Raw genomic sequence first — 16,760 nt, 5'->3', positions numbered from 1 at the left:
ACAATATAGTCATCGTTAGTAATGGAAATTTCGTAAACTTGTTAACTTAAGTGGAACAGCTTATCAATAACTTGTTTACGTTCGACTTCATGCCAACCATATTGTAGCAGGAAAGCAGGAAAAGGGAATCTACGTTTAGGCTAAGGCACAGGTAAAGAGTGGGTGAATTATTGATAGTGTTTTCCGCTAGACGAGTGTTTCTTGTGACAGTTTGGCGAGAGGGTACCATAGATTGAAGCTCAGTCGAACACTTTCCATGAAAATAACGATGAAGCAATATATCTTCGGTGAGATAGAGATTGCAGCGAAGAGAAAAGGACACCTCCTACGAGGCTACGAAGTCTATTTTGAACTCTATCAAGGCAGGACAAGTCCTTTCTAGCAGCTCCTGTCCAGATGTGGAAAAGGTATTCCATCCTTGGACGTACCTTGCTCTTATATAGATAGAGAATTGCATCTGCAGTCAGATATCTACTGGATCATTAGAAGGATCCCACCATTTTTCCAGCGGCCTTGGCAACAGATTTATGTACATGTTCCATTAAAGATCTGGACTAAAGGTCAAGCCCAGAAGCTTGTCAAAACTTGGTCTCTATAAGAGGAGAGTCATTCATTTCAATTGATGCCGGATGGTGATTAGAACGTTGATGATGTAAAGAGAGAAGCTTGGTTTTAGATGCATTAAAACTAACAAGCCACTACTTTCCCCATTGTACTACATGCTCAAGATCAGAGGAGAGAGAGGATTGGAGAGAACTTGGTCGTTTACTGTCTTAGATGTGCTACCATAGATGGTAGTGTCATCAGCATAAATGTCTACAAATGATGTAAGTATGTGATTTGGAAGATCATTAATGTAGACCAAGAAAAAAGTTGAGTCCAGTATTAATGAATATTAGGAATAATATGGGTTCAAATATCGATTCCTGAGTTACATCCGCATTTATATCATATTGTTTATACGTACAACCGCTGAGTACAACCTGGATTATTCTCTAAGTGAGGAAGGATTTAATCATGTTAAGTATTCATCCAGTGATACCGAATGATCTGATTTTTAAAAGAAAACCATCGTGCCATACCCTGTCAAAAGCCTTACATATATCTAGGGATACTACCCTTCCATCTCCTGCCTTATTCAGTGCATATTATAAACGTTAATATATTACAGTTAGAGTATCTGCAGTAGATAGGGTGTGCATGAATTCATATTGATGGTCGGACAGAAGTTTTGCAACTGTAATATAGTGGACAAGAGCTTGACTAATTATGAACGCAAATATTTTGGGGGAAAGAGGGAGGAGGGTAATTGGGCGACAATTTAATGGGTCAGTTCTTTCTTATTAAGTGGTAACACAGAAGTCGTGTTCTAGCAGTCAGGAAAGCATGATTGATAAAAGCATTTGTTGAAGAGTGTAGAGAGAACTGAAGCAACTTCAGCGGAGCTTTTTTTAAAAAATAATACAGGCAGGATAGGATCAAGTCCACATGCTTTTGAGGAGATTAGGATTTCTATGATATGTACTTTAGAATGGGTGATTTTTAGATCATCTTGTGTGCTTTCTGTCCGAAAAAGAAAAACCAGGGAGGGAGTGGTTTGTAGCTCTAAAGTAGAGTTTGAGACAAACTGACGAACAAGCATGTTAGCCTTCTTGCTTTCCGTGCAAACAACTTCATGATTGTTGAATAGAGGGGGAATAGTTGTTTGGCCATTATTTACTACACTGTTGTAGATTTTCCACAAATCACGAATTCCTGATTTCTGCGCTTCAATGTGTTTACTGGTGGTTTCGGTATGTTCTTTCTTAGCTGCCACTACTTCTTTTTTACAATTACTTCTAGCTTCTATAAAGCTTTGTCTGTTTGTACTGGACTTACGTCGGATAAATCTCCGGTATGCATGTTGCCTCTGAGAACTGACAGTTGGGCAAGTAGATTTAAACCATTGAGGAGAGTGTGGTTTGCTATAGAACTTCCATGTGGGAACATGTACTTCAATTGCCGATTTGAACAATTCAGTTGTCTCATTTTCGTGTTCCGCAGAAAGCAAGATTATTTTTCCCCACGGGACATCTAATCCTAATCAGCCTTTGAATATAGTATAACTTTTGTTTTGTATTAAACCAGCAGGCCGATCAGCATTTTCCGGTTGTTAAATATCCTTAAATATAATATTTTCATTTTTTAATTAATGCAGACTTCGTATTTATTATTATATTTTATTGGACTCAATATATCCTAGTGATTCAAAAAGTAAAAAAAAAAAAAAAATACTTGTGTGCCACCACCGAAAATCGAAACGAAAACGTTTAACTTACGATTTATTTTTATGTAGAACTTAATTCCTTACCTATAGAGAGGTGTTGGCTGCAAAGCTAAAAATAAACAAGAACTGATAGCTATTACGTTACCCATGCATATTCTTAATGCCGTCGTTGGATTTACTACTGGCAAATTCCCTTTCTTTAATTGTTACATTGTGCACCGATTTTCTCCGTCTAAACCGAAATCTTTGCATTGAGTTCGAATATGCTATATATTTCATGTCTGTAGACTTACAGAGGAGTTTGATAGGCAGGTTTTTAAACAAATACATACCAGCACAACTGAATATATATATATATATATATATATATATATATATGGGGGGTGGAAAGAGGTTTATAAGCTTTTTACTCAGATATTTTCGAAAGTAAAAATCATGTAGAATATCTTCATGAATATAATTAGTTCGCCACCACCGAGAATCGAAACCAAAACGTTTAGCTATCGATTGACTTTTTTCATTTGATGTGATTCCTGAGGTATTCAGCCATGTAGTTTATTTTTCTTTTTTTAATTTAATAATAAATTATTATTTTCTACTTTGAAATTTGCAGTAAATTCAAAAAGAAAATTGTGAAAAAAAAAAGAAACATGTTTTGTGTTTTTGTCCAGTGGTTTCAATATGAGGGATTCATTGGGTAGAACGTTGTATTAGAAACTGGACACCCCGAAACATCTCCAAATATTGACATTTTCTTGGAGGCTGTTATCTGGTAAATTTTTCTCCACTCGAAAATAATGTGAGCGAAAGGAAAAATATATAAGAAAGTGGTTGCATTGTATAGAAAGTTTCTTTAATAGAATATCTGTCTATTAAACCCACTACTGCAGAACTGCTTCCCAGTTTACTATAACATAACCGTATCAATATCATAAACCATGAAAACCTACCCAAAGCCAATACGTCGCCTTAGCGAGGCATTAAACTTAGGCCAAGTTTAGATTATATATGAACGCCTTTGATTTATGAAGGCCTAATGACGATGTAAATATGGAAACTCAACTGGCATGGTAACATTTATTTATATTCGATTTGAATAAGATCATGTTTTACTCAGACATACGGGCTTGTGTTCAACAAACAGTTCTGTGAAAGCAACTATGCCCATGAAAGATCCGTTTAGTTCTAGGCACTGATAGCATATGAGGGACATTGCTGACAGTTGTTGCAGCCAGTCGAGTATTTGCTGCAAGCGTTTTACATGGAGTGATTATTGATTGGAGCTCTGTCGAGCACTTACCATAAATGAACCGATAGAGCAGAGAGAGACCCGCAACTTTTCTTCTCTTAGAAAGAGGGATCTCCTCTGATCTTGAGCACGTGGTAAAATGGGGAAAGGGGTGGCTGGTTACTTTTAATGCATCTAAAATCGAGCTTCCATCTGTTGCCAAAAACCGCTGGAAAAATGGTCGGATCTTTCAATAGATCCAATAGATATCTCACTGCTGATGCAATTCTCTATCTATATAAGGGCCAGGTACATCCAAGGATGGAGTACTGTTGCTACATCTGGGTAGGAGCTGCTAGAAAGGACTTATCCTGCTTTGATAGAGTTCAAAATAAACTTTGTAGACTCGTAGGAGATGTCTTTTTGCGAGTTTGTCTCTGCTTTTTCGTTATTTTTATGGCAAGTGCTCGGTTGAGCTCCAATCTATGGTCTCCCCTTCGCCAAACTTTCTACAAGAAACACTCGTCTACCTAAAAACACTATCAATAATCCCCCCACTCTTTATCTGTGCCTAAACCTAAACTTAGATTCCATGAACAAAGCTTTTTTTCTTAGAACTGCACGTCTGGGGAACTGTCTTCTGTTTTCCTGCTTTCCAGCTGACTATAAATATTGTTGTCTTCAACTCCAACAGAAACAAGTTCTTGCTGAGCCGTTCCACTTAAGTTAACAAATTTACCGAAGGTCTATTAATAACGATTACTATATTGTCCAATTGACTACTGTACACTCTTAATCCTTATCCTCGACTGGTCTCTAGGCTTGATATGTGCCTATACCTATGTAAAAAAAAAAAAAAATGTCCTCGCCCACTAAAATCCGTGGACGGTATTTTAATCTGTCAATTGTAGGACAAGGTACTTATTCGTAGGATCTCACCCCAGATGTCACGGCATGTGCGTTTATCTACCACGTAGGACTCCTACGGAACCTCTGAGTTACCCCATCAATAAGAGTAACACAAATTCCATAATAGCCGATCCTAACGATAGTGTCTAATAATCTATTCGACACTCATTAACCTTTATCCTCAAGTAGAACCTGGGCCTTGATAAGCAGTAACCTCATAATAAAACAAAATATCAAATAGAAAGACGCGTGCAAAAGGACCCCCCCCCGTGAAGAAATAAAATATACGAAAAAATTGACACTAAAATAGAAAATAGCTGCTTAAGAAATATCATCAATTGGACCAGTGGGGAATCAAACGCCTGTTTAACACAAAGGAAACTTATATTCCTTAATTTCCCTCGGGTAAAATTAGTTTCCTTTGATTTTAAAACCTCTTTTCAGGTTTCACTTTCGCTATTTGAAAACCTGCCACGGGGGAGCAAGAATTTAAGAAAATAAGAAACAACAAAAAATGATCAATGTCTATTGCCGAAAAGACATTTCTGAGGGGTTAGACATTAATTTGGAGAAAGAAATTTCAAGAAATTATTCATCAATCAATAAATAGAATGATCTATACGTATATCGAACAGTTAATCGATATTTAACGGAACGAGTTAAACTATAAATCGCCCAGACTCTCCACAGTAAAAGGATTTGCCACAAGGCCGTGTAATATGAGAAAATAAGCTCCCGCCAGCGATGGTAAAAAAATATGCGAGAAGAGATCCGGATAAAAATATATTTCCCGGGCATTTTCGAGTGCATAGAGAAGGAACTCACAGACATACAAGATAACATACACACAGACAAATAGACGCACAAAATTCCAATATAAAAAACAAAAAAAAACAGAACTACTAAAAGTACTAAAAACGTTAAAATTAAGAATGCTTCGAGTAAATTTCTAATATTAATTTTCTCCCACTATTGGAATAGTCAAGATATGATCAATGGAATTGAATTATTGTCTTCCCAATAAATTATAGTACTAAAAAATTACTACTGACGTGTTCATATGTGTTATATGTGCTTTGCGTTATATAAATATACAAGCCTGGATACCCGGCGTTGCCCGGTTGTTTGGTGGTGTATGTTGAGCAAAGAAAAAATGTGGTAGTAGGCAGGTAGACTCAAACCTGTAAATGTGAAGAGAGGGATTAAAAAATGGTAGTTGCGTGGGGAGGGAATCAAAACAATAGTAGGGAGCCAGGGTGAAGAGAGGTGACAAAAGAAAGACAGGCTCGAACCCGTGAGGCGAAGGTGGAAAAGAGAAGTGAAAGAACATCTGACGCCTTAGCTGATGTCTCCATGACGCGACCCGAAGTCGAAAGCATTTAAATTACCGAAGTCATTCCAATGATGACGATGCCTTGCTAAAATGTTGGCGCAAAAAAAAAACGACCCCTCCTTGTACAAAACGACAGATTTAGGGTGAAGGGATTAGTGTTTTCGGCCAAATTTTCGATATTTATCGTCAGAGACGTCAGGCTTCAAACTGATATACATCTGGTCAAGATCTATCGCCTCTGTCGAAAGTTTTTTCAAGACATACACGCATACATACATATATTTAAACAAACAGGTGAGATTTATGTTCTACATTAGTGGAGGTGCCCGGAATTGCCCGGGTGTTTAGAGGTGTGTGTGTTTGGGGGGGGGTGAATAAAAACAAAAGCAAAAGCAAAGTAAAACCCTGTTTGAATATTAAAAAAAAAACGAACGGTGTTAAAATTTCTGAAAATCAGAAAGATGAAATCTAAACAAGAAAACTCAAACGTGATGGAAAAAAAAACGAACGTGAATCAAAAGGACCGATGTTAAAACTTCTTTAAAAAAATCTGACAAATTAAAAGGAAAAAAAATAGCGAATGCGAAAAATGGCATAAATAACCCTGTTCCAGTTGGCGGGAGTGTAGATGGACACTAAAAGTTATAACCCAGTTTAAATATTTATAAAAAACGAACAAAAACAAAAAAATAACAGCGAAAAAAGTTTTGGGACTGAGGGAGGCTCGAAACCGAACCCTTGAAGTTTATAGTTTGAGGAGATAACATTATGCCACGAAGCCAGGGTCGAAAATAAGCATTTAAAAACGAAGGTGTGTTTTTTTTTTGTCAAATATTACGCCATAGCAGCAGCAGGAGAAGAATCAGAAAAAACGCATATTTTGTTGTAAGACAACAGTGGCCGAAATAAAAGAAATTTATGACGTCGTTTTGTAAATGTTAGATATTATGATCTCGGTAGCATATAAAAAGTTATAAGCGTGAGAGAGTAAGCCGAGAAGCAGCCAGAAAAGCCTTTGCAGGACATACAGAACCATGCACACACACAAACACACTCATTTTCGCTTGGATATATATATATATATATATATATATATATATATATATATATATATAGATGATAAAATAATAATCGTATTTAATTTAACTCTATGTAGCATTCTCTGATAACAAAGCCCCTTTTCTACAAAATCTATTTCCTAGAGTTTAGATATTATAAAACACCAATAGAGTTTTGTTGTGTAAACTTGAAGGTGAGCTGGATATACATACGTACAAAAAAAACTAAAACTGTATCTTTATAATCGTTAGGATGAATTTGGACTTATTACTTGAGAGGCTTTATGGTATTGATTCTCCAAATGCCACGTCAAATGAATGATCATATTGGGAAGTGATATACAACTGCCATTCACGTATTAAGTGATGCTAACTGGTTAAACAAATGTAGCTTAGGCGTTGAACAATGCCAAAGCATTATTACTTTACTGCCCAGCATAGCAGCAGTAGAATAACGTAATGGTTAAAAGCGCCGACTACATTTGGGCGGTTAAGTTTCGATCCTGGCTTGTTGGTAGTTGCTTGTCTAGCCGCACTGATAATATGTGATACTGCAAAACAGTACTTTATGTGGATGATGATATATATGTTTGGAAAGAAAGATTTCATCGGAGTGCTTTATTATAATGAATAAAATACAAAAAATAAGAGTGTATTATTTATATTTTTTATTTTCAGAAAGTTTAGATGAGATAAGTTTCCAAACCTAGTAATAAGGAACCGTTTTGGATTCCCCCATATGACGCATTCTATCCTGTTATAAACAGATGAGTATCGGCTGAAGAGTGCTTGATATATATATGTATGTGTGTATGTGTGTGTGCATGTGTGTGTATGTATGTATATATGTGCGTATATGTCGTTTTACATATGTGTTTATACATTGCCTTTTCTCAACTTCCATCGTTGTTGAAACGTTTTTATTTCTAGCGGGCTGTCGGCCAAATGGAATCGCGTCGCGCCAAAAGGTGAAATTTTCATGCCAACCATAAAGAAGTTGCAAAAATTTCTTGTAAACATCGGATTCTGGCGCGCCAAAGATCGTAGGATTGGCTGGGTGGTCGAGAGTCGTCATTCCAGAAGAGCGAAAGTATTTGGTGATCTATATTATTTTTTTTTTACGAACGAAGAATTTTGCTTCGTATTTTAACACTGATGAAAAAAAAATCATCGATAAACGAAGATTCTTATTACATTTTGTTACTCAAATCTCTGCTATGCGTTTATTGAACGGATTTACGCGATATTGAATGCTCGTCTAATTACTCGGTCAAATTCACGTCGCATTTGGTCTTGAGTCAGTTGTAGATGCTGACTCATGTCTTAAATAAGATAATGCTGTTTGTGTAATACGTATTTAACTCATCATGAACCAGCAAATTTTATCCAGGAATGTCGGACATTTTCTTTTATCGCTATTCAAATCTATTATGTGACAGTTTGGTGATCGCTTCAACAGTAAAATTTACATTTGCTTTAAACATCTATGAAACACTGAACCCCAGATTTATACGCGTTAGTTTACCTTATATATATATATATATATATATATATATATATATATATATATATAATATTTCGGAAATGAAAATAACGTAGCGTTCCAAACCATCTATAATCTATAATATAAATCTATCCTGTCTGTTTAAACGTATGTATGTATGTATGTCTTTTTTCCACTTTCTCTGCAAAAGACATACCGACACATACAGACATAACGCGGGAGACCAGTACCCGCATTAAGCTGGTCTTCAGTTTGACTTATTTCTGGCTATCTTGCTCATGCTTTTTGCTGGATCTCAACATTTTGAACCTAGAGAGAGACTTAGCTGTCGTACAAAGCTAAAACTATGTAACATCATCTTTTTATAGATACTTCCTCTGGCATCTGCCTATAAAAAATTATTAGTGGCAATGGAAAAACTGTCACGCGTGTAGCCCTGAAATGCTGGAAGCATGTAATAATTGATCTGCTATCATTCTACATATGCATATGTGTATGTATGTATGCATGTATGTATGCATATGTGTGTGTATGTATGTATGTGTATTTGTATGTATGTATGTATGTATGTAAATAAAACTAATAGTGTATGTATGTGTTGGTTGGTTGCTTGTTTTTGTTATACGGCATATCAACCCTTTTCGGGTTATTTAATGTCGAATTCAAAGATTTGGAAGACAAATTTTTAATAGAATATATTTGTTGTTTTCAAGTCGGTTTCTATTTAACCCATAGTTGGGACCCTAACAGGTACTACCATTCTGGGTCAGAGTGGGCCTGGGAGCAATGGTAATTAAAGGGTGGCTCCACACTCCCCAAAGCCCACAAGCTGGAACCTTACCACTGGATATAGTTTAAGGTCATATCCAGGACCCCCATCGAGGGGATTTTACCCTCTGCAGGGGGGGGGCAGTCGGTGTATTCTAATGCCCCACCGACAGGGCCAGTATGTGTGTATGTATATATATTTGAATATGTGTGTATATATGTATGTATATATTTTTATTTATTTTTGTGTATATATGTTTATGTGTTTGTATGTATATACGTATATATATATATATATTTGTGTATATGTATGTATATGTATATATGCATATATATGTATGCGTATAAGTGCATATATATGTATGTGTAGGTATATGTAGGTAACTTTATGTGTTATATGTATGTGAATATGTATGTATATGTGGGTATGTATTTTGTATATGTTTGTATATATGCGTATGCATATGTATGCATATGTGTGTGGAAGTGTGTATGTATATGTTTGTATATGTTTGTATGTATGTGTTATATGTACTGTGTATGAATGTATGTATGTATGGGTGTGTGTGTGCATGTGTGTATGTGTATGGGTACGTATGTGTATGTATGTGTATATATATATATATATATATATATATATATATATATATATATATATATATGTATGCATGTACGCCACGGACCGTCTTCAATGTTATGTCTGCTTGAACGTGTGAATTCACTGTCGCTGAGTTGCTATCATCATGTATTTATGTATGTATGTATGTATATCTGCCTAAAACTTTCGACAGAGGCGACGATCGCTATCGTTTTGAAGGAAGACCCTTCAGACGACTAATATCGAAAAATTTACTTAAAACATTAATTCCTTAACCGTCAACTGGGTACTTTTCTATGGTGAGGGGGCACTTTTTTTCGCCGATATTTTCGAAACTCATCACCTGTTTTATTGACTAGCCTTCATCTAAACCTTCGCAACTTCCAGTTTTGCGATGGGCGCAACAGCACAAAATTTACTTTTTTTTTTCACGTCCTTTTCTCCCTTCGCGGTACGGGTTCGTGTCTACCTGCCTACTATCACTTTTTTTTTGCTCAACAAACACCTCCCAACACCCGAGCAACTAGGTTGGTTTATTTTGAAGAAAACTTTCTTACTGGTTGATAATTACGCACGTCTAAAACACAGTTGCTTAAAATTGAATTTCGATCAAACAAAGGCTGTAGAAAATTTGAACGTGATTGACAAGACAAGGTCGTATATTTTTTATTGAATACTAGCAGGTTGCAAGACGTTGTCCGGTCGTAAGATAAACATATATATCATATTTTAATTAATCCAGAATTATTATTTATTATGAAGAGAAATACCGGAGATTTAAAACGTAACGTTAAATTCCTTTTAAAATGAAGTAAAAAAAAAAAAAGCAGAAAGAGACTGAGAATATTGTGTCTTTTCTAAACAATTCACTCCTTGTAAGTAAAGAAAAATATCTCGAGCTGAAATCAAAAAGTAAAGTCAGTGAATCAAGTACGATAGCCATTAGACCAGCTTACCACATCTTTAAAAAAGTGTTTTTAAACCTTCTTATTCTTGGCATAACAAAGTAATGTTTCACGACCGCACATGACCAATCGTGAAACATTCGACAATGAGATAAAAACACGATGACCCGAAAGTACCAATCTTTCGATTTGATCCCCTTAGCAGACATTTCTTTCGTATGCAAACCGATTGAAAAGTGTTCACGTGTATAAATATCCTATATACTAACTTTCAAGTCTTTAGATCCAAAATTCCTTGACTATATATGTTCAGAAGTGTCCTCATACACACACGCACACACAAACACACACGCTCCCCCCCCCCCCAAATTCTCCCATTTATAGATATATAGATGATTACAATGTTGAAATTATTACAAATTTTATGAACGCTTACATGGGGTAAATTTTTGTGTATACTCCTGAGTATGGATGAATTCTAAAATACGCCTTTTTATTCATTTTCATCGTTAGAGATTGCATATGCCAATTTGGAACATGAAGGGCTACTATTCGGTATCGTGTCAAACAGGGGACTTTAGAGTTTTCTGCAGTGAGATGTCTGTTCACTACGTGTTTAAAACTCCGAAGGTTATTACAGTAAGCGAAGCAGGAAACACGGAAGGAATTCCAATGCCTAGCAGTCCGTGGGAAGGAATTCTTACAGAAGAAGTCTTTCCGGTATCTATGGATAAATTGTAGATTACTCAATGTATATTATACTTTCTAACTTGAGTAACTTTGTGTCACAGTAGTGGGTTCCTACATATTTTACAGCAGGCTTGGCAATGTTCTCAATATACTTTATCCAATCTATGTTGTCATTTTCATCTGTAAATATTTTTGTCATAAATTGGATCTGAAAAGAGCATGAGTTGCAAAGCGGCACATCTCCAATTGTTGTACATTGTGTCACTTTCAGTGATGATAGAAGGTTCACATCGTTCATGGTATTTGAACACAACTGGTCTAGTAGTAGATTGTCTGCCACAAAAAAAGAAAACCGGTTTTTATCAAACGGAAATTGAATCATTTCGTCTTTTCTAGGTAAACAGTTTTATCGCTCCACCCTGTATTTATTGAGGAAATTGAAGCAGATAATATCACCTCTATGAGAGAGAGAGAGAGAGAGATAGATAGATAGATAGATAGAGAGAGAGATAGAGAGAGAGAGAGAGAGAGAGAGAGAGAGGGTATTGCAGGGGAAAAAAGTCAATAAATTACAGAATAGGAAACATATTTACCACTACAAATATGAGAATAGTACTCCACACATGATCTGATAGAAGATTTGCAGAAAAAGGAAATATATAACAATAGGGGGAAAGGCTTTGTTTAGTCATAATATACGCTTAAATATGACGTTTTTATTTGGCCAAGTTTCGTATATAGTAATATAAAGTCATGATTCAAAAGTTTTAAAAAATGTAGCTAGGATCGAAAACAAAATTGTAGCATTCAAAGCTGCTGACATTATCAATGTATGAGCGCGACATGGATATAAAAAGGATACACATCGAAAATTAAAAAATAAACTAAGATGATGTTCGAAATGTATAACGATGTTTCTTTTTATATTTTGTCCCGTTTCTGACCTCTTAAAAACAATTTAAATCGGCTGAAGATCAATAAAAGAACGCCCGTAAAAATCCAATCATGTGAGCCCCCTACTGCCATTCTACGACTTTTAGTTTCAGAGGAGATAGAATTTGAAAATATGGAGACAGACAAACATGCAACCTTTTATATATTATATAATTATATAAGAGAAGGTCTCAACAAAATCTTATTTACATTAGACTTGAATACAACCATTTCATTTTCAGTTATAAACAGTTCCACGATATTGTGTTTCATAGATGGACAGTTCCAGGAAAGAAAGTCTGCTCCTGAAATGTTCGTTCAATTATAGGCATCGGGAGTGAGGGAAAATAGTGAACGTTGCTGTAACTTGCCGACTATTTGTTGATAAATATTTACAGGAAGGGTATAAATTGGAGCTCAGTCAAGCACCTAAACAAAAGTAATGATAGAGAAGAGACGGATTTGTGACGTATCTTCTATATGTAAGAGGGAGTAGGGAGACAATAATATAATTACTCACTAGATTTCAAAGACGGAGTTGTATCCTGTGAAGCCAACGGAAGATATTCTTAGCAGCTTCTCTTAAGATGCGGCAAGAGTACTCAATCTTAGGACATTTTTGGCTCTTATATAGGTAGAGGATTGCGTCAAGATTGAAATACTCTCTGGAGTGATGGAAGAATCCGACAATTTTTTCTGTGATTTTTGCAAATAATCTGATGGTTGTTTTCACCTTAGGTCAGGATTGATTGGTCTCCGGCCTTTATGCTACGCTATTCAATGCAAAAATAGTTTTAAAAATCAAGTGAAGAGTTTTACGACTAGGATGCAAAATTGTCTAATAAAAAAGATGTTTATGAAATGTTTCTGCTTCAGCAAAATCAAGGTAGAAAAACTCTTAAAATGGAACGTGTTTTAATGCCGCCATCAACAAGCCGCGAAAGCTTTAAATGTTCGGTAATAACACGAACGTCCAGTGGCTCTTCCTGACACTAAAACACGACAGATCAAAGAATTAGTATCATTTTAGTACCAAACTTCTGGATGGCTTGTACCGACATGCTGTCCACAAATATGTTTATGTATTAACAATGCGCCGGGTCTGTTTTGAAACAGAAAATATTCAGAGTGTTCGCCAGAAACATAAAGTCCAAGCCTTTTAATAGCTGTGGCAGTGGAGCGGAACATTCGTTTTAGGCGAGTTATCGTCGAAATAACCCAAGGCGACCATTCCGAGTAAGCATTGTTTGGGTCTGGTAGTTTTTAGCAAAGGTCGCATATTTATCGGTATATGTCTATATATATATATATTAGTTATGAGCCGGTTGAGGTAATTTTCCCGATTCCGATACAATAACCGATTCTGCTTAAATTGTAGATTTTGATGCAATTATCGATTCCGAATATTCGGTATGAAGTAGGTTCATTCCACTGTTTGATCTATACTGCGTTGTGCTTGATTTGTGTGAGTTATTAGGCTTCCTTGGGTGGGTGGGGTGTTTGACCAGTTGGAAGAGTACTCGCCTAGAATGCAAGAGGCTCGGGTTTCAAATCCCCAGTAAAGATATATCTAACTGATAGACCCAAATGAGTACGAAGCTCAAGCCTTAGACATCCTGTTTGTTGGCTTTCTTAGCTCTTTTGAGCTGCGACGTATTCTAGCTATGGATATATATATATATATATATATATATATATATATATATATATATATATATATATATATATGAAAACCGTCAACATATATGTATGCTTTCTCATATTTATACAGCGGTCATTACATCAATATAGAAATGTTTTCTATAGTTGAAATTGAGATTCCACTGAAACATGGATGCATATCTGTAACTAATAATTTTTTATCTAATAAACATAATACACACACACACATATATATATACACACAATCACACACACACACACACACACACATATATATATATATATATGTATATATATCTATATATATGTATATATATCTATATATTTATTTATATATATATATATATATATATATATATATATATATATATATATGCAGGCTCCTTCAGTCTTCGACAGTCTATAGATACCTATGAGAGTTAGCTTGCGTATGAAATTTTTGTGGCTGGAGGTTCGAAATTTACAACCAAACCTCTCCTGAGACGACATTGTTAAATACCATTGACTGAAAACAAATGCCGAGATAAGCGTAGATCACATACAGCGCCTAGAATTCCCAATATATATATATATATATATATATATATATATATATATATATATATATATATATATATATATATATATTAAGAAAGTGTGACAGAATATATGTAATTATTTTCCAGAGCCGAACCAACGTCGCAACCCACAAGAGCAAAGAAAGCCAAAACACCGGATATCCAAGACTCGAGTTTCGCCCTCATTTGGGCTTACGAGTTAGACACATCCGCGCCCAGGATTTGAAACCCGAACTGAGCAAACGCGCCACACAGAATAATGTCTAATAACTTACACAGATCAAGCAACCCGCGGCACAGATTCGACAGTGGAAAGAACCTACCTCATATCGAACTAGGGACGAGGTATCAAACTAGCTTTAACCCAAACCATGGCTCTTATTAGCTGCGACGTTGGTTGGGCCGTGGAAAAAATATTTATATATATATATATATATATATATATATATATATATATATATATATATATATAGATATATATATATATATATATATATAGAGATATATATATATATATATATATATATATATAGATGGATAGATATGCATATACATACGGCATATATATATATATATATATATATATATATATATATATATATATATATATATATATTGTATGTTTATTAGATAAAAATATTAGTTACACATATGCATCCATGTTTCGGTAGAATCTCAATTTCAACCATTGAAAATATGTATATATATATATATATATATATATATATATATATATATTAAGTGATTTTGAAGGCTTATAATGAGGGAATGTACAATCATTATGTGCCGATAAATAAATAATAATAATTTAATTTTTTTTATTTACCTGAATGGTGTCTTTTTTTAAACTGCTTATGGTAGTTATCCCATAGGTCTTTTCGAGTGCATAACTCATTATCCGTGGAGAAACATATCCATTATCTAGTCTGTCTCGTTGTCCGTGGAATATCGCACTGGTAGGTTTCTTAGCACGAACCTACACTCTCTTTAGAAGTAATTTTCGCTCTACGACTCGCGACGCACCTCGATCATGTGGTCGAGGGTTAGGTCGGGTAAGACGGCCTCGACTGGGGTGTTTCATGCAGAATCTTCAGTCAACGTTCGGCTCAGGAAGGCCTATGACACCTCTAGTCGGGCATACCTTCCTCACGTGGACGTTAAACACAGACCTGTCTTCGAAACCATTTTTTATATTTGTCCCAGTAAAGAGAGGACAACTTGCTCTGTAGGGATTTTAGGTAGTTCAGGGGAAGTACAGCCAATCGGAAAAAAAGGTTGAGCGGAAAGACGTAGGTGGCGCACATCTCCGCCCTGCTCTTTAAGGATAATTTTCTCTGAACCCATGAGTCGACGCAGCTTCGACTATTAACCTTACCTCCGACCAATTATTTTCCAGCTGGAGGCCTGGTACGAATCACCCACCTAGGATCTGAACCGGGCCGTCGGCACTCCTCCAGCCTTCCAACCGACAACCGGTCGACTTGCTTCCGATCATTTGGGTTCCAATGCCCTTTTCGTACTGTGTGTACGCCTCTGTCACCGCCACGATGTCTCGGAAGCTTGCCATCAAGAAGGTAATGTCATCGGTGAAAGCGGAAATTCTGGCTCTTGATCCGTCAGGGTGAGCGATGCCGCACAGGACTGAATTTGCCTCCTCAGGCCTAGGCTTGCGAAGTAGCATCTCCAACACAAGGACTGTAAGCAGGGTGACACTGCCGTCAGGGCAGAGATTCTTTTTGCGGAAACCCATTCGAACCCTGCGGGCTTCAAAACAGATTCCAAGAAGCGATGGTCGGCCATATTGAAAGCTTTGGACGGATCAAAATTGATCAACGCGGCTTCAGTGTCGTCTTATCGTACGGATCAGGTGCAAGTTGGTTTGACTCGACCTCCCCTTCATGGCCTGCTTCGATAAATTCGCCAATAAGAACCTGCAGCCGATTCGATAGAACCTTGACAAGATTTTTAGCTGTGTTTAGCAGCGTTATGTGCCGGTAATCGTCCGGTTCTTCCCCGCTATGCCTATCCTTTTTCCTCAGTAATGCGATCACTTCTTTTTGGACTGGACCCGGGATAGACCCTTTGTCAAACCAGTGGTTGAACACATCCGCCGAAATCAGTATGAATATGGGAAACAACATATCAAATACAATTCGGAAGATAGACCATCGAGGGTTTTTACCGGTGAAAATCGATGCAAAAATTGAAAATTAAAACAAAAATGAAATTTGCCAGGTGAAGGTCGAACGCTGACATTACGAATGTCCATGCATAACGTAGTAGTTATCGGTTCATGCTGTAATTTTTAGCCTTGCAGATAACATATCTTAATAGTTCAATCTTTTACGG

The 16,760-nt window shown here is 36.2% G+C and overlaps 1 protein-coding gene across 1 annotated transcript in view; it reads right to left on the bottom strand.

Moving 5' to 3' along the window:
- The window catches only part of LOC145259584 (protein amalgam-like), a 987,333-nt gene extending 971,172 nt beyond the window's left edge, over positions 1-16,161 (bottom strand). The window contains exons 1-2 of the mRNA XM_080117238.1: positions 15,834-16,161; positions 11,332-11,592 (exon numbers count right to left, since the gene is read on the bottom strand). Coding sequence (XP_079973364.1) covers positions 11,332-11,592; positions 15,834-16,161 — 589 coding nt within the window. The remainder of the gene's footprint in view (positions 1-11,331; positions 11,593-15,833) is intronic.
- Positions 16,162-16,760: the final 599 nt, after the last annotated feature.

This window comes from Euprymna scolopes, chromosome 35, assembly GCF_053919585.1.
Source record: "Euprymna scolopes isolate OS-2025 chromosome 35, ASM5391958v1, whole genome shotgun sequence".
NCBI classification, from domain to species: domain Eukaryota; kingdom Metazoa; phylum Mollusca; class Cephalopoda; order Sepiida; family Sepiolidae; genus Euprymna; species Euprymna scolopes.
Note: the sequence above shows the minus strand (reverse complement) of the source record. Positions and strands in the feature narration are given on the sequence as shown.